The following is a 27,435-nucleotide window of genomic DNA, read 5'->3' as shown; positions in this document are numbered from 1 at the left end:
CAGTACACCAAAGCACGGAATCAAGTCATACGAATACATTAGATTTTTAAAATCTCTTGCGGATTTTTAGCTATAGGTGACTACAATGCAAAATTCTTACGTTGGGCATCTGACCTCATCTGTCCCGAAGGCCGTCAACTCTTTACCGCTATGACAAGACTAAATCTTCGATGAGCCTCCTGAGGTTCACCAGCATATATAGAAAGGAAATAGTATTCAATTCGTGTTTCAAGTTATCCTCTAATGGTCTCTCTAAGCAATGATTTTATCGACTCATCCTCTCAATGCTGCCTTCACAACAAGAAAACTGATTGTAATCTTTTCCAAATATTAATATCTGCAACCCTTAACCCTTAACCCTTAACCCAACCTATTGATGACATAATTGCAGCTCTTGAACACTTCAATACTTGCATCCAACAAGCAGCTTAAAAATCTACACCCATTCTTAACAAACCACAAAGTACAAGAATCTCTTCTCTTGCGAAAGAAAAACTGTCAGAACAATGTCTTGCTAGAAAGAAGTGGCTGCAAACTAGACAACCCGACGACAAAAAAGATTAAACATCCTAACGAAAGAGCTAAAATAAAACTTGCAAATAGAACGAAACTCTGAACTTTATTAATATCTCAGCAATCTTGAAGTCACAGCCGCCAGCGATTATTTTCTCTGGAAAGCAGCAAAAAAAGACACAATCCGTCATCAGAATGGAAAACAATCAGTAATTCTTGATCACCGAAATCCCTTTATTTCTACACTCAAATTATCTTAAAAAGAAATCAATATAAGACCTGCAGTATTGAATACCTGCACATAAAATATGAATGCACCATATTATTTAATTATTAAATTAATTAAGTAATTTATTTATTTAATTCAATTAATAGTCTAAAAATACAGTATTTATTACAGACTATGAAAACAGATTAATGCTAAATTAATTAATCAAAGTAAAATTAAACTTATAATTAACTAGCTTCAATTGTAATGAGTAAAAGAAAAAGATAAAATTTCTTATAACTTACAGAGGAGGATTATTCATTTTAGTAAGTCAAGAAATACAAAGTTTCTTACAGACTACATAGAACTAAGAGTATTTATATAGAAGTAGTTAACAAAATTAAAGCTTAGGAAACTAAATTAACAAAATATATTAGGTAATTATTTAGAATTCTTACAAAAGTAAGTAAGATTAAACTAATAATTAACTAGCTTTAATTGTAATGAGTAAAAGAAAGAGATAAAATTTCTGATAACTAACAGAGGAGGATTATTCATTTTAGTAAGTCAAGAAATACAAAGTTTCTTACAGACTACATAGAACTAAGAGTATTTATATAGAAGTAGTTAACAAAATTAAAGCTTAGGAAACTAAATTAACAAAATATATTAGGTAATTATTTAGAATTCTTACACAGGAAGAAATTTTTTAATTAGGTATTAATAGTTAATGTCAGACAGCGTTCTAACAAGAGGTGCTTTGGAACTATATAATGTCCTCCTAACACCAACATGAAAAATTTTGACACGGCGAAAGTTCCTGCAAGGAACATTAAAATGTATTCTTTCTAGAAGAAACGGGCAGTCAATTAGTCCATTAACGAGATCGAAAATAAAAGAAACTGCCTGAAACGTACCTCTGTCACTTAATGAAAATTTGAAAGTAATTTATTTTAAATACATATTGCTTATTGTGAAAAACAAATTACATTAAATGAAATGAATTAAAAAAAAAAATTGGATTTAACAGTTTTGAGTTTCTCTATTCGTCTAATATGCACTATATTTTTTAATTATTTAATTTGAAACTAATTAATTTTAAATACATGTTGCTTATTGTGAAAAACAAATTACATTAAATGAAATTAATTAAAAAAAATTAGTATTGACAGCTTTGAGTTTCTCTATTTGCCTAATATTGAATGTATGCTAGTCCCGCTAATTCCCAATTGTGTTTCTAGCACAACCATCGTTTTTGGATGGCCTTCACGGAATTCATCCTGTAAGAATCGACGGTCAGCGTTTCACAGTGGCCAAGTGTTGTGCCACAACGTCAAAAGTTGAAGTAAGTTGATCAATGAACTCCTATCTCGATAATCCGCGTCGAGATAATATTTAAATGGTACTAAACCATCGCAAGAAAATTATCACGACATACTTCCTTTGGGCGAGATTTTTCAACTCACTGAAAAAGAACAAATAAAGCTCCTAAGTGAAATGTAACGTTTTCAGTTTATGCTAAAAACTATCATACTTGGCGCAAAAAAATATAAAAGGCAACCCTCATATATGTACGAGGTGTGTTCAAAAAGTATCGCGAATTTGGTGTTCTTTCAAAAATTATTTATTAATCAGTAATATCTATTTTGTCGCCTTCAAAGTAATCCCCGTGAGATGTTATGCACTTGTGCCAACGTTTTTTCCAATATTCGAAGCACTTCAAAAAATCACCTAGCGTAGCGTCGTCCTTTTCTGGACCTCTTCAGTTTATGGAACAAGAAAAAGTCACAGGGGGGCAGATCTAGGGAATACGGTGGCTGTGGTTAGTTTGTTGTTTTTGGCCCCTGCTCCCGGGCGTTATCGTGATGCAAGAGCCAATTTTTGTTCTTCCACAAATCCGGGCGTTCCTGGCGGATTGCTTCGCGCAAATTGCGCATAACTAATATTCCTTACCTCCTGCAATTGAAGAAAACGATAAGCAAAACTTTTACATTCGACCGAACTTGGCGCGCTTTTTCCGGTCTTGGTTCGTGCGGCAGCTTCCACTGAGTAGATTGAGCTTTGGTTTTCACGTCATAACCATAAACCAACAGTTCGTCACCAGTTATGACCCTCTGGAGCAAATTTTGAGTCGTCGCAGACAAAGTCCAACATCTCATTAGCAATGTTCAATGCTGCTTTTGGTCGAAATTGCGCAGTTTTGGTACGAATTTTACGGCGACCCGTCTTATGCCCAAATCACTGAAAAAAATCGAATGGCACGAGCCAATCGATATGTCTAGGTCCTCAGCAACTTCTCTAACAGTGGTTCGACGATTGGCCAATACCATATTATTCACTTCATGAATTTTTTCGTCTGTTGTTGAAGTGCTCGGGCGTCCGGCCCACTTTTCGTCGTTCACATCTTCTCGGCCTTCTTAAAACATTTTGTAACACCGATAAACGTTGCTTTGGTCCAAAGTAGCTTCTCCGTATGACACAGTCAACATTGGGAATGCATCCGCGCACTTAATTTCGTTTTTCACACAAAATTTTATACAGGTTCTTTGATCCATCTTTTTGAATAGGGAAAAATCGAAGACGAGCCGAAACACGTGCAAGCAAAGCAGCTGTCAACAATTAACTGAATATTCAAAATGGGCGAACTCGTCGGCATGAGTGAGAGACATGAGTACCAACATATCGCCACAAAAAATCGATATTCGAATATACGTAACCTGCGAAAATTCAAAATTTGCGATACTTGCTGAACACACCTCGTATACACTCAGCTCATGCAAGTTAACCGAAGAAGGCGATGAATGGATTATTTTATTTTAAATATCACTTGGTCATGAATTGCTGAGCCAGCACATTCATTATTAAATGAAATTTTGCGCTGAAAGTAAACATTGATCTGACTAATTGCGTAGCAGAAGTAGTAAATAACAAGTATGCTTACTATCATAACAATTTCGTCAAGAATAACAGCGGAAATAATAATCAATCGTCGATAGCAGCAATAGCGATAACATCAGAACGGCTACCGATAGCATTAGGGCTTGATTAGTTTTTTAAGAATTAGTTTTAGATTCAGAATTATTCTTACCCTTGAAGAATTACCATAAGTAGTTGGGTTAACGGCAGAAAGTAAATATATAATATTAGTTTTATAATATTAAAGGTAAGTGTCTTTTCACTAATTTGAATATCATTACATATTCGGCTACGTGCACTTGCCACAGCAAAAATATTATAATTCGGAATCATGTAAGACTCAGTAAGACAGCTCTTTAAGGCTTTAGTAGGAAGTACTGTAAGTAAGGCAGGGATTAAATAAACCAATTTTATAATATTAGTGAGAAGTGTCTTTTCACTATTTTGAAGATCAGTAAAAAGGAACAACTAATACTATTAATGGTGGTGAACCACCAACGGTGAAATACCAAAATTAAAAACAAATTTTCTAATATACAGTAGGTTCTGTTTTTATGCGGCTTTTTTTATGCGGTTTTGAAATAGTGCGGTTTTTTTTTAATTACAAAATGTATGTCGACCTATCGGGAATTGTACATATAAATAAGATTCTAAACCAGCTAAGCAAAAACTCATCACAGATTACATCAGAAATGCTAACCCTACAAGTATGGAACCGCCTGCATAACTATCTAGATCAGACGTGTACATTTCCTCAAGTGACGAAGGTGATTTTACGCCAAATCCTAAACGAACGCGCAACATGTGGGTATTGTCTGATTCTATTTCTGACTTAAATTTATTTTTCGATTCTGACGTTTCTTAAATAAAGATATAATTTTTAAAAATACAATATTTTGTTTATGCGATTTTATTTAATTATTTCAGATTCATGCGGTCTATGGAACGTATCTATAGTTATAATATGGGACTAGTGCCCTTTTTTATGCGATTTTATTACACTTTTTCAGATTTATGCGGTTTTAGCACTTTTGAAACGTATCCATAGTTTTACTATAGAACTAGTAGCTTTTTTTATGCTGTTTCTTCCGGAACGTATCTACCGCATAAAAACAGAACCTATTGTATATATATATATATATATATATATAATTGGCGCGTACACCCGTGTTAGGTGTTTGGCCGAGCTCCTCCTCCTATTTGTAGCTTGCGTTTTGATGTTGTTCCATAAATGAAGGGACCTACAGTGTCAAGCCGACTCCAAGCGGCAAATATTTTGTATGAGCAGCTTTCGGAGGTTAGCCATTGCCTTTTTGATCTTGGTGTTTCACCGAGATTCGAAGCTACGTTCTCTCTGAATACCGAATGGTAGTCACGCACCAACCGATTCGGCTACGGCTGCTGTTGTTGTTTAGCCTCATGATTTTACCATGTTTAATACAGGGCTGCTGGATGAGGCCAATGTGAATATCCTCTTCGCTGAGAAGGGTATCTAGGTTGCTGGTGGCTGCTTTTGAATGTTTAAGGTTTGTCTGCACGAACCTCAACATCCGTACTGTCATCGTATGTTTACCTCCATAAGCAGTTGACCCGCGAAGTCTACTTCCGTTGGTTTGTTTCACCTCTGAAGATTTTCATTTTGGCCATTCGAATGCCAAAGCGAATTTTGTTGTCTGCCTTTTACAGTTCCTCCATTGATTCTTCTTCTACCTTTATCAGCTGCCATTCATTGATAGGTGGTATCTTGCTATTATGCAGCTTGATACACCGAAACACTTTTTCGAATGGTTCATTCATGGGCGGCAACCATCGAATGCGAGCTCTAGGTCTTCTCGGGATATCACTCGCCGGGATCAGCTTGAGCTTCAAGCCCGATACCGTGCCACTTATCTTAGTAAGCATTTGATTATCTTATAACCCCTAAATGTTTCTCTTTCTGGTGGAGCTTCGCCTTGTTGCTCTTCGCCTTGTTTGGGCTACTTGGGATGGACATTATCGCTTTCTTTTGTAGAGCGGTTTCCGTTCTGGAGTTGACTGTCTGCTTTGGTAGCAGGCGCGGGTGTACGTTGCTGGAAATTCGTATATGTACTACTAAATCACAGCCCCGTACCCTTACTTGTCGATTTGGTCACCCTCAAGCACGGTGCCGGCTGCTGCATTCTTGGCAATTCTGTCAAGCATGCACATTGCCTTCTGTTTCATAATCATGCCCATCGATTTCTTCTTTTCCGGTCTGGACTCATTAGGCGTAGCTGCACCAGAGGCCGTCTCCAAAGCTGCTTTAGAAGTGTTAGCTACAACAAGGGGCGCACTCTTCTCAGTACTTTACCGAGCTTTCGTTGTAGCCGACTTTGGCTTTGGAACTGGTTGTGATTCAGGCGTACTAGAGTCCGATATGTCTCTACTCTTGCGCCCGTTGTCATTGTGATGTCGTCAACTGATTTGGGTTGTTTTTTTTTTGTCTTTTTTGTTGTTTTTGTATCATTCATGATTGGGTCCCACGAGTATGCTCGGAAGGGGTGGGTCACTCGCCCGCAGAGCCTGCATACGAAAAGAATGCACTTAGTACAAAGGACCTTGCCCGGCCATCGGTGAAGACCGTTTGCGCCTGGTTTTTTAAGCACTACCAGCTATGCAGCTCTCGGCAACCATTAGCTTAAAGTGCTGTACCAATCTTAGTCTGGCACCTCAGCGTTAGGCTATCTGGGTGACCCTGAAGGAGATACATTTGAGACATTTTATGTTATAACCGTTTCATAAAAACCGGCGTAGGCGATACTTTGGAGTAAAATATCGCGTGAATGATTTGTTATATATTGGGTATGAGATCAGTTTCCGCCTCGTATAAGAGGTGTTGTTGCTGATATAAATTTTGTGTTCGCTCTAGTAATATACTGGTGATTTGAAGGTGTCGTCTATTATCAATATTTACAGGAGTCACGCTCCATCAAATACAAATTTTAAAAAGTGGTTTCGACGCTTCTAAAGTGGCAATTTCGACGTGAGTGATAAAGATCGCGAAGAGGCAACGCAAAAAATCGAAGATATTCAATTACAATAATTAATAAATGAAGACTCATGTCGAACCCTTGATGATATGAATAAAGAGTTGGATGTTGATAGATCAAACGGTTAATCGGTAAACGCTTGCACGCGATGGGAATGTTCCAAAAAGCAGGTAACTGGGTGCCACATCAATTGAAGGAGAGGGATATCGAGAGACGTTTGGTAACGTGTGAGATGCTTCTTGAACGCCAGAAAAGTAAAGGATTATCATAACCCTAAGCGTCGAAAATGTTGGAGCCTGCCAGGTGAAGCAGGTCCATCGACAGCGAAAAAAAAAATATTCATGCTTCAAAGGTTGTGTTGTGCATCTGGTGGAATCAGAAGAGTGTCATCTATTATGAACTCCTTAATCCATATGAAATTATCACTGGCGATCGTTACCGACGGAATTGGATCGAGCTCTCAAAGAAAAGCGGCCGGAATGGGAGGGTAGACATGACAAACTGATGTTGCTTCATGACCACGCCAGTCCACACGTTCATAAATCAGTCCAGAAATATTTAGAGGGACCAAATTGGGAAATCTTGCCCCACTCACCGTATTCCCCAAACATTCCGCCTTCGGGTTATTTCCGTGCCATATAAATTAAATAATACATAATATTATGTAAAGTATGTGCCATTGGAAGCTACAACTTTACTCCATCGTTTATGCTGCATATGGATTCCTCTGACGAAAAAATCAAGCATATATGTATGTATAAATATGTCGAGTGTATATATATATGAATTTAATCGGAGAAAAGAGCATTTGAATTTATAAATTTAATCTTGGGGAATAAAAATTATCAGTAGTCTAAACAAGTTATAGGTATATACATATGTTAATGAATAGTATTGTATATACAAAAGGGTGACATTATCAAATATCTTTTAGTTCATTTCTCTTTCATCATGCATACATTGTATACATTTTATTACACACAAATATATTTAAGTTAATGTAAATATATACCGAGTTTATTTGGAAAATATAGTCTAAATATTTGTTTAAAGAGAAAGTGAAGTATGACCACTAAGTTTATTACTTTTCGTATATTAGTGATTGAAAAGAGCAACATTGTAGAAGGGGTTTATAACTGTTGAACGGTGAATGAAAATCGGTTCGCTTTTTCAGATTTTAGTCCTGGGGTCAATACGCATAAATTGATGCCCCCTTGACTTTTTTGATCAATTTTTCCATTTGCTCTATAATGTTATAATGTATAATTACAAGGGTATGCAATGTTTGCGTGACGAACTAAGAATTAACTGAATGATGCTGGGCATCGCCACTTTCAATATAATGTATTGGAAAGTAAATTTTTTTATGAGGTGTTAGAGAGTCCATTACTTAATATTGCAGGATGTATATATTTCACTATAAAAAGTATAGAATTTATATATTTTATAAAAATAATAAATAATTTTTTATAACAATAAAAAATTAAATTTTCATTCGCTTTTGCACAAGTCTTCAAACGATTAGGCCATTCGGCTATTGCAGCATGCACGGTTTCCATTTATATTGGAGTCGCTGCACGAACCAAAGGTTGTTTGAGACTCTCCAAATATCGGTGAGGTCTTGTTGTTGCTCCCCATACATTTATATAGGAAATACTAATACAAATATAAATATAATGGGTAGTTTTTGCCTAATGGGCTCGAGCAGAATCTTGCTGAGAGATGTAACGCCTTTACAAGACACTCCCTATCAAACCATTACGGAGGCTGGATGGTGGCCACGCTAAACCTTTGGAACAACATTTTTTGCGTCTTAAAAAGTTGAGCAATGAAAGGCTCTCATCTCTAATTAGTTTTGAGATAAATCTGGTCCAAGGCGAATTTATTACAGGTGACAGCAAACACATATAAGTAAAACCCTACATGTATTTGTAGTTGCGTTTGGTGCAAGCATCATGTCAAAATCAGTAATCAAATGTAAACACACGAATGTAAACATACCAATACATACAAACAAAGCATATCATTTTGACGTAAGCCATACCTACGGTGAAAAATTCAGCTGGGTGAATGCTGTCACCTTAATAAATCCACCTTGATCTGGTCGATACAATAATTTCCATTCTGCGAATTCTTTCTCGAACGGCTTTTTTGGCTGCACAGATTTAAACTACGCCGGGACGACCACTTCTTGTTCTGTCACTTCAGACGTTTGGGAAAAACGATTGAACGGGCGGTAAACAAACATTCTCGACATATTAATTTTTTTTCGGCAATTCGTAAATGTCACTTGCACTTTTACCACACTTATGTAAAGCAATTCCCACTCCATTGTTAACAAGCTAAATTTGCCACGAAACTGAGTATAATTTATGAGTAAACAATGTGTCTGTCCAAAGGAAAGTGCCAAAGTTGTAATTGGTTAAGATGGGTTAAATTTTCGTAAAAAGTCGAGCGAGTAGTGCACCGCAAAGTTCCTGCTTTGGCAGCGGCTGCCGTTTAGTGGGGCCTACCCGTGCCTTTGCCGTAAGAAGGTGAACGCAAACCATACCAAGAGGCCAAGTGTGTCCAAGAGCAACGACGCAGTTGACAAAATTGTCCTCTTTGTAACACGACCGTTTGTAGGCTACTGTTAAATAAAAACAAAGTATATAGTTTTTTTGGCCACGTGCACTAGTGACGGAGGTGTCGTGGTTCAATCCCTTACCGTTGAGTTCGTCCATAAAATGCTTATGATTGGAGTGCCATTTTGCCGCTCAAATCCATCTAATTTTAACAATTCTGTTACCTCCTGTTTTATCCGCAAAAGTTCTGTAAGGGAATCAGAACCACGCAGGATGTCATCAACGTAGAGTGCGGATTTCATCACATTCCCATAGCAGGTGGTTCTACGTTACCGGAATGGACATTCCCATGGCAGCCGGTTCTACGTTACAGGAATGACTCGGGTTTTCCCGACCAAGGCCTGCCGCCCCAGTAAACTAGCCCTGTCTAGTGTACCGTATCCCACCCCCAATCTCTCTACACAAGAGCAACCCTTGCAGCACGATTGCTCGGAATACTTCTCTCCAAGGCTGGCGTCGAACACAACCCTGGAGCAGAGGTATTTTACTGCTGCATCTGCCACAAACGGCTCCACCCGAACTCCACCTCGTTTAGGTGCAATAAGTGCAACGGGTGGTGCCATCTTAAGACCTGTTCAGGCCTTAAGACTCATAGGGAGTGGTCCAGAAGGTTGTTGTTGTTGTAGCAGTACCTTTGCCCTGTCAGTGTAGCGTAATCACCGGCCATCTTCATCTAGCTCATCGAACGGTAGGCCCAGGAAACTAGCTGTTTCGACGGGTTGGGTCCAGAGGGAGAGGGGTGTTAGATGAGTGGGTTTAATAGGGCATGTGAAAAGGTGGTTAATGTCGTGCGGGGTGCCTTCACATGCTGTACATATGTTTAGTATGTCGGGGTCGATTCTGGATAAGTAGGAGTTTAACCTGCTACAATATCCAGAACGTAATTGTGCCAAGGCTACGCGGGACTCTCGGGGAAGTTGGAACTCTTCGTCTGCGATTGGTGGTGGTTGGACTCCGATAACGGCATTCGGTGGTCGGCAGCTTAAGAAGGTCGTGATTGTCTCCCGATGAATGTCGTTTGGACGTGTGGTGTTGTCTGCGTTGATCCTGCTGTTCGTTCCGCAACAGTTGTTGTGGCCTTACGTTGACGGACGGCCGCGCCGCAGAGGGCGGTTGCGGGTGCAGAGCTCTGCAGCAGAGGGCAACGAAGTCGCGTGTCCATTCACGGCTGGTGCGCAGGCCAGAGCACCTCCGAAAGTGGCACCAGCCATTGAAGAGTTCCATTGGTGGGAGCAACACGTGGTCACATGCCTTGTGGACACTCCTTATGAGTCTTAAGGCCTGAACAGGTCTTAAGATGACACCATTCGTTGTGGCAGATGCAGCAGTAAAATACCTCTGGTCCGGGGTTGGGTTGGATGCCAGCCATTAAGAGAAGTATTCGGAGCAAACGTGCTGCTAGGAACTGCTCCTGTGACGAAAGATTGGGGGGTGGGATACTGTACACTAGACAGGGCTAGTTTACTGGGGCGGCAACCCTTGGTCGGGGAAAGCCAGAGTCATTCCGGTTACGTAGAACCGGCTGCCATGGGCGAACTGCCACCTCTCAGTTGAAAAGATTGGTCACATCCCTCAATTGTGGCAAAATATACATACTTTGAGCATAAGCAAACTATTAAGGAAGTTATTTCCAAATACAAAAAAATCAAATCCAAATACTTCTCTTCAGGGCTGGTATTGAATCCAACCCTGGGCCAGAGGAAAACTATTGGTGCGTATGCCATAAACGGCTCCACCGGAACTCTACCTCGGTTAGGTGCAAGAAGTGCAACAGGTGGAGCCATCTTAAGAACTGTTCAGGCCTTAAGATACATAGGGAATGGTCCACACGTATGGCCTCGTGTTGCTCCCGCCAGCAGGCGTCCGAGGCCTCCACGGCTACTACTCCCCCTGATAGGCCGGCACCACCAACCGCCACCACAACCCACACCTCCACGGTAAGCAGCCTATCGGAGCAACACAACTCCCCTAAACCAGGAGCTCTTCGTCCCCCGCACAGTCTGTTCCGTGTGTCAGACCGTAATCTGGAATCTGGCATTTGTCAAATGCAAATCTTGCGCACCACCCGTGAGCGCATAACGGACTACGTTGCTCCCTGCTGCAGAGCTCTGCAGCCGCAACCACCCCACGTGGCGCGGCCGCCCACCATCATCAGGCTGCAACAACTACAGCGGATTGCACAGCAGGCCCAACGTAGGCAACCCCACGCGTCCCTCATCCCTCGAGCTACAACGACCTTACCTAGAAGCTTTAAGCTTCTACAATTTAATTGTAACGGACTCACGAGCAAGGTCGACGACATAGTTGACTTCATGAGCCGGCACAGTATCAAAATAGCTGCGGTCCAAGAAACCAAACTGAGTGCTAGGTCCTCCCTGATCACCAGGGATGGCTAAAACGTGCACAGACACGATCGCGAGCGAGAAAATGGTAGTGTCCGAGCGTTTATAGTCCACCACACAGTGCAGTATCGTCTTATTGATGAAGGCATCGACCGCAGGGACAGCACCTTAGAATGTCAAGGTATAGCTGTCCGGTCAGGCGATGCCGAGCTCGAAATTTTTAATATCTATATACCTCCTGTCACCTGCTGCCCGGCAGGATATCTCCCTGATATTGGTGCGCTCATCAGGAGTAAAAGCCGATCCGTAGTAGGTGACTTTAATACGCATCACGATCTTTGGTATTCAAGCCTGCCAAATGATCGTAAGGGACAGCTATTGGCAGAGCAGATAGACAAATCGACATTTAGCACTGTGAACGACGACGCCCCCACCAGGGTAGTGGGAAATTGCAGCAGCTCGCTTAACATAAGAATAGCTACCGTAGATCTGATAAATAGCATAACGTGGCGACCTATGCTATCGCTTGCATCAGACCACTTGCCCATTATAGTCTCGATTGAGAGACCTGCCGACTTCGTTTCCGCGAATCATCTATCCTATATTAACTTTAACAAAGCTAATTGGGCCGGCTTAGTGGAAGTCACTGAAGATACCTACGCCGCGCTTCCCATCCCCACCGATGTGTGCGCAGGCGAACGCGCATTCTGCAAGGTGCTCACATCTGCTGCGGCTCAGTTTATCCCTGCTGGAAGGCTCAAGGACATGCGTCCTAATTTCCCAGCCGAAACAGCCAGCTTGGTAAACGAGCGTGATCCCCTACGCCAGGTCGATCCCGGGGATCCCCGCATAAGAGAGCTCAATTTGGAGATCCCGCAACTAGTAGATCAACATAAGCGGACTAAATGGGTAGAGCACCTGAAGACCCATTCCCATGGCAGCCGGTTCTACGTTACCGGAATGACTCGGGTTTTTCCCGACCAAGGGATGCCGCCCCAGTACACTAGCCCTGTCTAGTGTATCGTATATCACCCTACCCCTTACGTCACAGGAGCAAACCCTCGCAGCAAACCTGCTCCAAATACTTCTCCTCAGGGCTGGAGTCGAATCCAACCCTGGGCCAGAGGTATTCTACTGCTGCGTCTGCTATCAACGGCTCCACCCGAACTCCACCTCGGTTAGGTGCAATAAGTGCAACGGGTGGAGCCATCTTAAGACCTGCTCAGGCCTTAAGTCGCACAAGGAGTGGTCCACACGGTATGTGGCCACATGTTGCTCCCGCTAACAGGCGACTGACGCCTCCACGGCTACAACACCCCCTGATAGGCCGGCACTACCAACCGCCACCACAACCCACACCTCCACGGTGAGGAGCCTATCGGAGCAACACAACTCCCCTTCAACCCCTCCTATCCCTCCCTGCTCCAACCCCAGTGCGGGGACAAACCAGCAGCTCCTGGTCCCCCGTACAGTCTGTTCCGTGTGTCAGACCGTAATACCTCGGAATCTGGTATCAGTCCAATGCAATTCTTGCAGTGGCTGGTGCCATTTTCGGAGATGTTCCGGCCTGCGCACCACCCGTGAGTGGACAACTGCCTACGTTGCCCCCTGCTGCAGAGCTCTGCACCCACTACCTCCTCCGGAGGCGCGGCCGCCCACCACCATCAGGCCGCAACAACCACAGTGGATTGCACAGCAGGTCCAACGTAGTCAACCCCACGCGTCCCTCACCCCCCGGATTACACTGACCTCACCGAGAAGCTTCAAGCTTCTCCAGTTTAACGGCAACGGACTTACGAGTAAGGTCGACGAGATAGTCGACTTTATGAACCGGCATAGTATCAAGATAGCTGCGGTCCAAGAAACAAAGTTGCACGCTCGGTCATCTCTGATCACCAGGGATGGCTATAACGTGCACAGACACGATCGCGAGCGAGACAACGGTGGTGGCCTAGCGTTTATAGTCCACCACACTGTGCAGTATCGTCTTATCGATGAAGGAATCGACCCCAGGGACAGCACCTTAGAATGTCAAGGTATAGCTGTCCGGTCAGGCGATTCCGAGCTCGAAATTTTTAACATATACATACCCCCTGTTACCTGCTGCCCGGCAGGATATCACCCTGATATAGGTGCGCTCATTAGAGGTGTAAACCGATTGGTTGTAGGTGACTTTAATGCGCATCACGATCTTTGGCATTCAAGCCTGCTAAATGATCGTAGGGGACAGCAATTGGCAGAGCAGATAGACGACTCGACATTCAGCACAGTGAACGACGACGCCCCCACCAGGGTAGTGGGCAATTGTAGCAGCTCGCCTGACCTAACAATAGCTAGCGCGGGTCTGATAAATAGCATAACGTGGCGACCTATGCTATCGCTTGCATCAGACCACTTGCCCATTATCGTCTCGATCGAGAGACCTGCCGATTTCGTTTCCGCGAATCACCGGTCCTATTTTAACTTTAAAAAAGCTAATTGGGCCGGCTTCACGGAATTCACCGAGGACACCTTCGCCGCTCTTCCCATCCCCACTGATGTGCGCGTCGGCGAACGCGCATTCCGCAAGGTGCTCACAGCTGCTGCGGCTCGCTTCATCCCAGCTGGATGTTATAAGGACATTCGTCCTCACTTCCCAGCAGAAGCAACCAGCTTAGCAAACGAGGGTGACCACCTACGCCAGGCCGATCCCGGGGATCCCCGCATAAGGGATCTCAATTTGGAGATCCGGCAACTGGTAAATCAACATAAGCGGACTAAATGGGTTGAGCACCTGAAGTCTTGTAACCTCACCTCCGGAGTGGGTAAGCTCTGGTCCACCGTTAGGTCCCTGTCGAACCCGACGAAACACAACGACAAGGTGGCGATCACCTTCAACGGTTGTACTTCGTCGGACCCGAAGAGATGCGCGAGCTATTTTAGCCGGCTGTTTACACTGCATCCTCCGGGCGACAGAACCAAACGTCGTGTTACCAGAAGGCTGCACAAACTGACGAACGACAGTGCGCCACTTACCTTCTCCGGTGATGAGGTTAAGGGGGCCATCAACAAGTCGAAATCATCGAAAGCCATTGGCCCTGACGGACTTAACTTGCTGATGCTGAAGCAGTAGGATACCTCACAAGGGTCTTCAATTTGCCTCTGGCCACTCTCATCATCCCTGACAAGTGGAAAGCAGGGAGAGTGGTCCCACTATTGAAACCTGGGAAACCCGCCAACCCAGGGGAGTCTTATCGGCCGATAACTCTCCTTTCCCCAGTAGTGAAGACACTTGAAGCCCTCCTACTCCCACTCTTCACGACACACCTGGCCCCATCCCCACATCAGCACGGATTCCGACGAGTGCACAGCACCACCACAGCACTCACCGCCATAAACGCCCAGATAAATCGCGGGCTTAACCAAAACCGCCCCTGCGAGAGGACTGTCCTAGTAGCGTTGGACCTAAAGAAGGCTTTCGATACAGTCAGCCATTCCACGCTACTAGATGATATTTATCAGTCGACACTCCCGCCAGGGCTGAAGAGGTGGTCCGCGAACTACCTGAGCGGTCGGCACTCGTCAGTGATTTTTCGAGATCAAATGTCAAATAGTCCAGTCAAAAGAGACGAAAAAAATAGCCAACTTCGTAATTTTAGGAGTATGCGAGTTTATGGTTTTATTATGTAAAACCCATCACTGTGAACTTAAATTTGAGTTTTCGGGGTCGGGGGTTGTGTCCCGCGGCCGCCATCTTGGAAATAAGGGTGCAACTGGTTTTTTGCGATTATCTCGTGAATTTCGAAAGTTACGAAAATTTTGTAAAATACTTTTTTGTAGATAATAATATTATCTACAACTTTCATTCAAAACGTTTTATTGTAAAATTAATAATAAAAAAGTTATAAACAAAATTACGCGAAAAATTAAGGGATGCATTGTTTTAAAGCGTAATAACTTTTTTTTTATTGATTTTATGGAAAATATACATCAGAGCGTTTTTATAGAGCATTCTTTTGTGAACATTTTTGTCTAAAAGTTTTTTCCGCTATCTTTATTTAGTCGTATGATTTTGAGCTGCTAAGCGGAGCAACCAATACATTAGCGAAGCGCGTACATGATTACACAGGCCGACAAAATTTAACCAACATTCAGACCCAGAAACCAGACTATATATTTCCAAAGGTTTATGATGCGCTAAATCCAAATCTGGCCTCAGAATTGCTCTATCAGCTCTGGTTTTCGAGATATCCTAACCTAAAAGTGCAAAAAACACCATTTTTGCCCATATTTGAGGTTATGTAGCCTTGCAGATGTTTTCTTTCACTAAAATTAAAGGATGGCATCTTTAAATACAATCCTTCTTTTTTCAAATGGCGTTTTGTTTGCTCAAATATCATTTTTTTTCGCAGAGATATCGCATTTTGAAATTTTCATGTTTCGAAATGTTCCTACACCTGAAAATCGATTAAGATAACATAGACATGATATAGTCGCTTACTAATTTTCTTGAGTTTGAGGGCCTGAAATATATGGATTAATAGTATGTAAATTTGGAGTTTGTGGGAAAGCCTGCTCGCGGTATGATAGGGGTAGTTTCTAGGGGTTAGGGCTGTGTGTGACTCGGTACCCAAAGGTTAGATAGTGTAGGGATGTGGTGAGTCAGGACACTTATGGTGTGAGACAAAATTTTAAGAAAAATAAGACTCAATTCAAGAAAATTAGTAATCGAATATATCATGTCTATTAAAGTGGTGCACAAGTCGACATATGTATATGTGCTTTCAAGTCATTTGCTAAATTCACACAACAATGCAGTGTTTTGTTCTCAACTAACAGTAACAGGCAATAGCAGCTAGAGAGAAAACCAAATCATGCTTTTGTATGACTTGTTTCTCTCTCAGCATTATCACAACACACATATTTCGGCAAGATAGCAAGAAAAGCAATGACACTGAAAGGCAATGAAAAACAATTCAATTGAAACAAGTGAATTGTGTCAAATGTGGACTATTTACTTACATGAATTCCTGATATTTTAAAATCAAATAGGCAGTTAATGTTTGGTATGATGGCAAATGATGGTATGATGACACCAATTCACACATTGTACTTGATGTCTTTCGGCAAAGCTTGTATGAGAATGTTTTTCTACCATTGCCATGCAAGCATATAAGCAGCGTCGTGCAATTCGTGCACTGTCGATAGAGCCGAAGTAGTATTGCTTGTTGAAGACAGTTTTTCTTCGTTGCTGTTCAAGTTATGTGCCTACATTGCTTTTTGTCTTCACAAACAGTGTCACATGCAATGTGTGACTTGTTGCTTTGTAATAAGCAAGTCATTTGTGCACCACTTTAATGTCTATGTTATCTTAATCGATTTTCAGGTGTAGGAACATTTCGAAACATGAAAATTTCTAAATGCGATATCTCTGCGAAAAAAAAATGATATTTGAGCAAACAAAACGCCATTTGAAAAAAGAAGGATTGTATTTAAAGATGCCATCCTTTAATTTTAGTGAAAGAAAACATCTGCAAGGCTACATAACCTCAAATATGGGCAAAAATGGTGTTTTTTGCACTTTTAGGTTAGGATATCTCGAAAACCAGAGCTGATAGAGCAATTCTGAGGCCAGATTTGGATTTAGCGCATCATAAACCTTTGGAAATATATAGTCTGGTTTCTGGGTCTGAATGTTGGTTAAATTTTGTCGGCCTGTGTAATCATGTACGCGCTTCGCTAATGTATTGGTTGCTCCGCTTAGCAGCTCAAAATCATACGACTAAATAAAGATAGCGGAAAAAACTTTTAGACAAAAATGTTCACAAAAGAATGCTATATAAAAAAGCTCTGATGTATATTTTCCATAAAATCAATAAAAAAAAGTTATTACGCTTTAAAACAATGCATCCCTTAATTTTTCGCGTAATTTTGTTTATAACTTTTTTATTATTAATTTTACAATAAAACGTTTTGAATGAAAGTTGTAGATAATATTATTATCTACAAAAAAGTATTTTACAAAATTTTCGTAACTTTCGAAATTCACGAGTTAATCGCAAAAAACCAGTTGCACCCTTATTTCCAAGATGGCGGCCGCGGGACACAACCCCCGACCCCGAAAACTCAAACTTAAGTTCACAGTGATGGGCTTTCCATAATAAAACCATAAACTCGCATACTCCTAAAATTACGAAGTTAAATCCTCTTTTGACTGGACTAAAAGCAGAGGAAGATTAAGCAAGGCGTACCGCAGGGTGGTGTCCTTTCACCCTTGCTTTTTAACTTCTACATCTCGAAGCTCCCCCAACCACCAGCGGGAGTTTCCCTGATCTCATACGCTGACGATTGCACGATAATGGCGTCGGGCAATGACATCGATGGCCTGTGTTCCAAAGTGAACCACTACCTCACCGACCTTTCTCGCTTTTTCACTGCGAGGAACCTCCAACTTTCCCCCACCAAGTCCACGGCGACCCTCTTCACCACCTGGACAAAGGAGGTCAAGCTGTCCCTTAAGGTAAAAGTCGACGACACACCAATTCCGACTGTGAATAACCCCAAAATTTTGGGTGTAACCTTTGACAGCTTGCTCTCCTTCTCTGCGCATACAACCGCAATTGCCACTAAAGTCCAAAATCGCAACAAGGTCCTCAAATCGCTGGCCGGCAGCACTTGGGGCAAGGACAAAGAACTGTTGCTTTCGACATTTAAGGCAATTGGTCGGCCGGTTTTAAACTATGCTGCGCCTCTCTGGTCGCCTGGTACTAGTGATTCGCAGTGGATAAAGCTTCAGACATGTCAGAATACCGCCATTCGGACAGCGACCGGGTGCCTCCTGAAGTCACCCATACAACACCTGCACAACGAGGCACAAATGCTCCCAGTAGCGGAGCACAACAAATTGCTCAGCAAGCAGTTCCTGCTGGGGTGTTACCGTAGGTTTCACCCCTGCAGACACCTGCTTGAGCCTGAGCCGCCTCCCAGGCACGTCAGGAGACACCTCCTCGACTACGCTGACGAACTCCAGGACAAAACTGACCGAGACCTACTGGACAGGACAGTATTCAGACAGTCAATAAACGACATTAACCGGGAGACCGTTACTACCTTCATGAAGTCCCGTCCCGTGAATGCCGTAATCGGAGTCCAACCACCACCCATTGCAGATGAAGAGCTCCAGCTTCCCCGTGAGACTCGTGTAACATTGGCACAATTACGTTCTGGATATTGTAGCAGGTTAAACTCCTACCTATCCAGAATCGACCCCGACATACCAAACGCATGTCCGGCATGTGAAGGTACCCCGCACGACACTAACCACCTCTTTACATGCCCCCTAAATCAGACTCATCTAACCCCCCTCTCCCTCTGGACCCAACCTGTCGAAACAGCATGTTTCCTGGGCCTACCCCTCGATGAGCTAGACGAAGACGACAGATGATATACCTACACTGACAGGGCTAACTATGCTGTTAAAAACAACAACAAGCACCTGAAGACCTGATCACTGAGGTGAGTAAGCTCTGGTCCACCGTTAGGTCTCTGTCGAACCCGACGAAGCACAACGACAAGGTGGATATCACCTTCAACGGTTGCTTTTCGTCGGACTCGAAGAGATGCGCGAGCTATTTTAACCGGCTTTTTATACTGCATCCTCCGGTCGACAGGGCCAAGCGTCGTGCCTCCAGAAGGATGCACAAACTAGCAAACGACAGTGCGCCACTTGCTTTCTCCTGTGATGAGGTTCAGAGGGCCATCAACAAATTGAAATCCTCAAAAGCTATTGGCCCTGACGGGCTGAACCCGCTGATGTTGAAGCACCTGGGACCGTTGGGAGTAAGATTTCTCACAAAGGTTTTCAATTTGTCTTTGGTCCCTCTCATCATCCCTGACAAGTGGAAAGCATGGAGAGTGGTCGCACTACTTAAATCTGGGAAACCCGCCAACCAAGGGGAATCTCATCGTCCGATAACACTGCTTTCCCTAGTAGTGAAGACACTTGAAGCCCTCCTACTCCCACTCTTCACGAAACACCTGGCCCCAGCCCCACTCAGCGTGGTTTCCGACGAATGCATAGTACCACCACTGCACTCACCGCCATAAACGCCCAGATAAAGTGCGGGCTTAACCAAAACCGCCCCTGCGAGAGGACTGACCTGAAGAAAGCTTTCGATACAGTCAGCCATTGCACGCTACTAGATGATATTTATCAGTCGACACTCCCGCCAGGGCTGAAAAGGTGGTCCGAAAACTAACAGAGCGGTCGTTATAGTCAGTGCTTTTTCGAGACCAAATATCAAAGTAGAGGAAGATAAACCAAGGTGTACCGCAGGGTGGTGTCCTTTCACTCTTGCTGTTCTACTTCTACATTTCCAAGCTCCTCCAACCACCGGAGGGAGTCTCTGTGGTCTCATAAGCTGACAACTGCACGATAATGGCGTCGGGCAATGACATCGATGGTCTGCGCTCCAAAGGGAACAGCTACCTCACCGGCCTTTCTCGCTTTTTCACTGCGAGGAATTTCCAACTTTCCCCCACTAAATCCACGGCGACCCTCTTTACTACCTGGACAAAGGAGGTCAAACTGTCCCTCAAGGTAAAAGTCGATGACACACCAATTCCGACGGTAAACAATCCCAAAATTTTGGGTGTGACCTTTGACAGTTTGCTATCCTTCTCAGCGCATACAACCGCAATTGTTACTAAGGTCCAAAATCGCAACAAAGACAAAGAACTGTTGCTATCGACATTTAAGGCAATTGGTCGGCCGGTTCTAAACTATGCTGCGTCTGCCTCGTCGCCTGGAACTAGCGACACGCAGTGGATAAAGCTACAGACATGCCAAAATACTGCCATTCGAACAGCGACCGGTTGCCTCCAGATGCTCCCTATTCAACACCTTAACAATGAGGCACAAATGCTCCCTGTAATGGAGCACAATAAACTGATCAGCAAGCAGTTCCTGCTGGGGTGCTACCGTAGGTTTCACCCTTGCAAACACCTGCTCGAGCCTGAGCCGCCTCCTAGGCTCGTCAGGAGACACCTATTAAACTACGCCGACGAGATCCAGGACAAAACTAACAGAAATCTACTGGACCAAACAGTGTTTAGACAGACATTAAACGACATTCACCGGGAGACCGTCACCATCTTCTTAATCTCCCGCTCTGTGAATGCCGTAATCGGTGTCCAACCACCACCTACAGCAGATGAAGACTTCCAGGTTCCGCGTGAGACACGCGTAACACTGGCACAATTACGTTCTGGGTACTGTAGCAGGATAAACTCCTACTTATCCAGAATTGAACGTGACATACTAGTACGACACTAACCACCTTTTCACATTCCCACTCATCTAACACCCCTCTCCCTCTGGACCCAACCTGTCGAAATACCTAGTTTCCCGGGCCTGCCGTTAGATGAACTAGACGAAAACGACCGGTGACTACACTAAAATGACAGGACGAAGTTACTGCTACAACAATACCCACAAAAACAACTTTTCAAGCCCTTCTACTCTCACTCTACACGAAACTCCTGACCCCAGCCTCACACCAGCATGACTTCCGAAGAGTGCACAGGGGTACAGCGCTCACCGTCATTAAAACTCAGATGAACCTCGGGCTCAACCAAAACCGCCCCTGCGAGTGAACTGTCCTAGTAGCGTTGGGCCTACACAAGGCTTTCGCCCCAGTCAGCCACGCCACGCTACTAGATGATATTTATCAGTCGACACTGCCTATTTCGAGACCAAACATCTAAACAGAGGAAAATAAAGCAGGGCGTACCGTAGGGTGGTGTCCTTTCAGCCTTGCTTTTCAACTTCTATATCTCGAAACACCCACAGCCACCAGAGGGAGTCTCCCTGGTCTAATACGCCGACGACTCGACGATAATGGCGTCGGGCAATGACATTGATGGCCTACGCTCCAAGGTAAACGACTACCTCGCCAGCCTTTCTCGCTTCTACACTGCGAGGAATTTAGAACTTGCCCCCACTAAATCCACGGCGACCCTTTTCAGCACCTGGACAAAGGAGGTCAAGCTACAACTCAAGGTGAAAGTCGATGCTACACAAATTCCGACGGTTAACCACCCCAAAATATTGGGAGTCACCTTTGGCAGCCTGCTCTTATTCTCATCGCATACAACCGCTATTGCAACTAAAATACAGAATCGCAACAAGGTTCTCAAGCCGCTCGCCGGCAGCACTTGGGGCAAAGACAAGGAAATGTTGCTGTCGACTTTAAAGCAATAGGCCGACCGGTTCAAAACTATGCTGCGCCTGTCTGGTCGCCTGGAGCCAGTGATTCGCAGTGGACGAAGCTTCAGACCTGCCAAAACACTCCACTAAGCAGCGTGACAGGATGTCTTCTGATGTCACCTATACAACATCTACATGATGAGGCCCTAATGCTGGCTATTAGGGAGCGTAACAAATTGCTCAGTAAGCAGTTTCTGCTAGGATGTTACCTGAGGCCTCACCCGTGCAGACACCTGCTCGAGCCCAGGCACATCAGGAGATGTCGTACACAATATCTTATCTAGGGTCCAGATCTAGAGGTGTGTGCTGACTAGGCCTTCTAGAGAGTCCTCGCAACTGTCAACCCAGTCCCCGTTAACTTTTCGTATTCTTCTTGGCATAGATGGTTCCGTGGATAGTTGTTTCCTAAGCCTAGGCACTTCCTTACTATCCTCCAATCTTTCCAAAATTCCCTCTTGCCTCTCCGCATTTCTTTCTTGTATACTTTTAGTAGATCCCTATGCTCCTCCCAACGGAACTCATTCTCAGTAACTTTGGTTAACTTGTAGAATTCATGACCGCTACGCATTTGTCCTCCTAATTTATTGTTCCACCAAGGAGGCTTCACCTTGCGTCTCTTACGTGTTGGGAGGCAGGATATGTTATTACCGAGGTAGTTGCACACAATTCAACCCTTTCTCAAGTGCAACGAGTGACCTGTATTTCCGGGGTATCATTGGTGTTTTTGATAGTATATCCCTATATAGGTTCTAGTTCGTATTCTTAGGATTTCTAAAGGATATATCTTTATGTATTTATTTATTTATTTGTAACCTGAAAGCTTGTGTATCTGATCAGACAATGAAGCTCTACTAAATAGTGACTCACCTCGGTCGTGTCTGTCCGCACCATCCCAGACCGTGTGATGTGCGTTTGCGTCAGTTCCTACCAGCAGAGCGTGCTTCTTTTTGGCAGCAGTTTCTACCAGCTTCCGAAGCTCTATCTGTTCTTCTTCCTCATGTGGCATATAGCAAGACCCAAAGAGTACCTTCCCATCTTTGCAGCCCTCCAGCGTCATCACTGTCAGATCATATTAAGAGGGACTATGATTTTTTAACCATTATCGCTGTTCTTACCTTATTCTTTGCAATCGGGATGTAGGTGTTGTAGCTGTGTGACTTTAGACCGGAGACTATGTTGACCGATGCTATCCATGTTTCCTGGACTAGAGCCACATCGTAGCCGACTCCCTCTATGTTGAGCAGGAGCTCGGCTGAGGCGTTCTTACTTTTATGGAGGTTTATCTGAAGGACCTTCAGCATCTGGCCTCAGTACCTTCTCGGGATAGGATACTTCACCCATCTCACCCTTCTCCACTTCCTGTATATTGAGGGAGGGTTCCACGATATCTTCTATACCGAGAGCCTTTTAAACCTCCCCCGCAACGAGCGTGTTGTGGTTGTCATCTGTCGGGTTGCGCTGTTTGAGCGAAGGTGCACGCTACCAACTCCCCAAGCCATCCACCAGAATCGTGCGTAAAGCAGGTCCTCTGCTGGCTTGTTGATCTGGAAAATGTAGTCCTGTCCTCCATCAGTAAGTGCTCGTTTTGCCGCGCTCAACACTTTCCAGTCGTCTGTCTGTCCCATGACAGCCGGTTCTGCGTTACCGGAGTGCCTCGGGGTTTTTCCCGACCTAAACTGCCGCCCAAGTAAACTAGCCCTGTCTAGTGTACTGTACCACACCCTACGGCTATCCTACGCAGCATGTCTGCTCCAAATACTTCTCTTCAGGGCTGGTATGGAACCCAACCCTGGACCAGAAGTATTCTATTGCTGCATTTGCCACAAACTGCTCCACCCGAAGAGGGGTGCAGAGGTCTGCATCCGAAATCTGATATAGGTGCGCGCATCAGGGGTGAAAACCGATTGGTAGTAGGTGACTTCAATGTACATCACGATATTTGGCATTCAAGCCTACCAAATGATCCCAGGGGACATCAATTTACAGAGCAGATAGACGATTCGACATTCAGCACAGTAAACGACGACGTCCGCACCAGTGTAGTGGGCAATTGCAGCAGCTTACCTGATATTACAATTGCTAGCGCCGGTCTAATAAATAGCATAACCTAGCGACCTATGCTACCACTTGCCTATTATCATCTCGATCGAGAGACCTGCCGACTTTGTTTCCGCGGATCACCCATCCTACATTAACTTTAACAAAGCTGATTGCAGCTGTTCCAAGCGTGAGCACCTACTCCAGGCCGATCCCGGGGATCCTTGCATAAAGGATCTCAATTGGGAAATCCGGCAACTGGTAATCCAACACAAATGGACTAAATGGGAAGAGCACCTGAAGGCCTGCAACTTCACTTCTGGTGTAACAGAACGAAGCACAACGACAAGGTGGATATCTCCTTCAGTGGTTGTACTTCGTCGGACTCGGAGAGATGCGCAAGCTATTTCAGGCGGAAATTCATACTGCATCCTCCGGTCGACAGATCCCAGTGTCGTGCCACCAAACGACTGCATAAACTGACGTACACTAAACTGACGGCACTGGGTCCATTGGGAGTAGAGTACCTCACACGTGTTTTCAATATATCCTTGGCCACTCTCATTATTCCTGACAAGTGGAGATCAGGGAGAGTTGTCCCGCTGGGACCTGGGAAACCCGCTAACCAAGGGGATTCTTATCATCCAATAACTCTCCTTTCACCAGTAGTGAAGACTATTGAAGCCCTTCTACTCCCATTCTTTACGAAACATCTGACCTTACCTTGACATGACACCACCAAGGCTTCCGCAGAGTGCACAGCACTCACCGTCATAAACGCCCAGATAAACCACGGTTTTAACCAAACAGTGCCTGCGAGAGGAGTGTCTTAGTAGCGTTGGACTTGAGGACCGACAATTACTGCATCGGATTCATCGGGAGACCCTTACCACATTTTTAAGCTCCAGACCCCCTAATGCCATAATCGGAGTCCACCCTCATATATATAATATTTCTAACTTTTCGATTAAATAACTGGCTGTTTCAAGGCATAATAATAATGACTAATTTTTACTTGCTTCCGAAATTAAAAAATTACATATTTCAAACTTTCCCTACTTTTGGTAGGGATTTTTCATAAAATATTGCCTAGTAAATTAGCATATTTCGGATTTCATTCCGCCTTTAAAAACTAAACAGCACCATATTTACCTGGTAAGACCTCCAAAGAGGCACTAGAAAACAAAACTTCAGTCACATCGAATTTTGAAGATTCTGTTTTATTGCCATCTTACATAGTTAGACTTTACAAGAGGTGCTAGAAAAATCGGTCATATTTGAATTCGCATGTTTTCAAGGTCTTTATTCCAGAAAAATTGATACCATATTTATACACATCATATTTCAGAGACTAAACTGAAAATTTTAGAACAAATCAAAGACCTAGAGGTATTATTCCACTCTACACTCATATTTAGTAACCATATACATTATACGGAAAAGTTGTACAGCATTTGTTAGGGGCTGTTAGAACATGCTGTTTTTGTCTGCCGACCCTTCGAAGCCACACATAAAAAGAATTAGAAGTATAGGTAGGTAGGTGAAATGGCTGAAGTACTACTCTGGCACTCCCCAAGTAGCACTAAAGTGCCATTTTGATACCATTATGAGACCTTCAACAGGAAGATATCTACAGCCAACCAGAGCTGTTGATGTAATGGAGAAAACTGATGGGACTTGGGTTCACGCACTGCCCTAGGCTATCGAAAAAAGGAGAGCCCAGTGACCTTAGTCGTCTAGCTGCCAAACCCGGACATTTACAGCGAAAGTACTCAATAGTCTTGCTCTCTGAAAGGCCCTCACAGTTCTACGAGTTCGCAAATTGAATGGCGTGGAATCCCCTAGACTTTCTGAGTCCTTCGTATATTGTACTGGGGCCAAAAGGTTTTCGAACTAGCACATGAAGAAATCTTTTCTGCGCTTTCCCAAGAAATAATTTGTGCAGTTCCCTTTTAACAACCCTCAGAGGGATGCCACTGACAGGGTGGGAGGGCCCTGAGGGCAATTCAGTCCCCTTCGTGGCAAGCTCATCAGCAATTTGATTTCCCTCTATGTTCCTATGTCCTGGAACCCACATCAGAGAAATGTTACTTGCACACCCAAGAGAGTTGATATCCTCCTTACAGGAGTTTACTAGTTTGGTTCTGCACCATGGCGTCGTCAGAGCCTTGATCGCGGCGCGACTATCGGAAAAAATGTTAATGTCTCCCTCGGTCTCACGTTCCCTAAGCATTTTGCATACCTGCAGGATAGCAAAGACTTCTATCTGAAACGCCCTAGCAATATTCGGAAGTTTAAAGGACATAAATAAATTGGCTGATTTAGAGAAAATCCCCGCTCAGACTCCCGACAGTAAACGACGACGTCCCACTAGGGTAGTGGGCAATTGCAGCAGCTTGCCTGACATCACAATTGCTAGCGCGGGTCTGGTAAATAGCATAACCTGGCGACCTATGCTATCGCTTGCATCAGACCACTTGGCCATTATCATCTCGATCGAGAAACCCGCCGACTTTATTTCCGCGGATCACCCGTCATGCATCAACTTAAATAAAGCTGATTGGACCAGATTCGCGGAATTTACCGAAGACACCTTCGCCGCTCTCCCCATTCCCACTGATGTGCACGCAGGCGAACGTGCATTCCGCACGGTGATCACAGCTGCCGCGGCTCGCTTCATAGCTGCTGGAAGGATCCGGGACATACGTCCCAATTTCCCAGCTGAAGCAGCTGTTCTGGCAAACGAGCGTGTTTACCTACGCCAGGCCGATCCCGGGGATCCTCGTATAAAGGATCTGAATTTGGAAGTTGCAGGATTTATCTTCACCTCTGGTGTGAGTCAGCTTTGGTCCACGGCAAGGTCCCTGTCGAACCCAACGAAGCACAATGACAAAGTGGATATCACCTTCAATGGTTGTACTTCGCCGGATCCGAAGAAATGCCCGAGGGAGAGTGGTCCCACTATTGAAACCTGAGAAACCCGCCAACCAAGGGGATTCTTATGGTCCGACAACTCTCTTTTCCCCAGTAGTGAAGACTCTTAAGGCCCTTCTACTCGTGCTCTTTACGAAACATCTGACCTTGGTCTCACACCACCATGGCTTCCGAAGAGTGCACAGCACCACCACGGCACTTACCGTCATTAACACTCAGGTAAACCGCGGGCTTAACCAAAACCGCCCCTGCGAGAGGAGTGTCCTAGTAGCGTTGGACCTGAAGAAGGCTTTCGACACTGTCAGCCATGCCACGCTACTAGATAAAATTTTACTGTAGACAGTCCCGCCAGGGCTGAAGAGGTGGACCGCGAACTACCTGAGTGGTCGTCATTTGTCGATGCTATTTCGAGACCATAATCTCCAAACAGAGGAAAATAAAGCAAGGATTTCTACACCTAATGATGCGGTAATGAAATGTTGCGCGGAGAATCCTGTATGCGGCTACAAATGCTTATGCTAAATGTATCCTTAATGTTGCTGCTATGAAACTGTTTGCTGGGAGAGTCATATATCCAATCCAATGATGAAATCCGTTGATTCAGTTT

At 44.1% G+C, this 27,435-nt stretch overlaps 1 protein-coding gene across 1 annotated transcript in view; it reads right to left on the bottom strand.

Annotated features, from left to right (window-relative positions):
* The window catches only part of LOC129250462 (bromodomain-containing protein DDB_G0280777-like), a 73,831-nt gene that overhangs the window by 28,386 nt on the left and 18,010 nt on the right, over positions 1–27,435 (bottom strand). Inside the window, exon 2 of the mRNA XM_054890085.1 lies at positions 22,725–22,916. Within this exon, the coding sequence (XP_054746060.1) occupies positions 22,725–22,916 (192 nt within the window). The remainder of the gene's footprint in view (positions 1–22,724; positions 22,917–27,435) is intronic.

The sequence above is a fragment of the Anastrepha obliqua genome, chromosome 6 (assembly GCF_027943255.1).
Source record: "Anastrepha obliqua isolate idAnaObli1 chromosome 6, idAnaObli1_1.0, whole genome shotgun sequence".
NCBI lineage: Eukaryota > Metazoa > Arthropoda > Insecta > Diptera > Tephritidae > Anastrepha > Anastrepha obliqua.
Note: the sequence above shows the minus strand (reverse complement) of the source record. Positions and strands in the feature narration are given on the sequence as shown.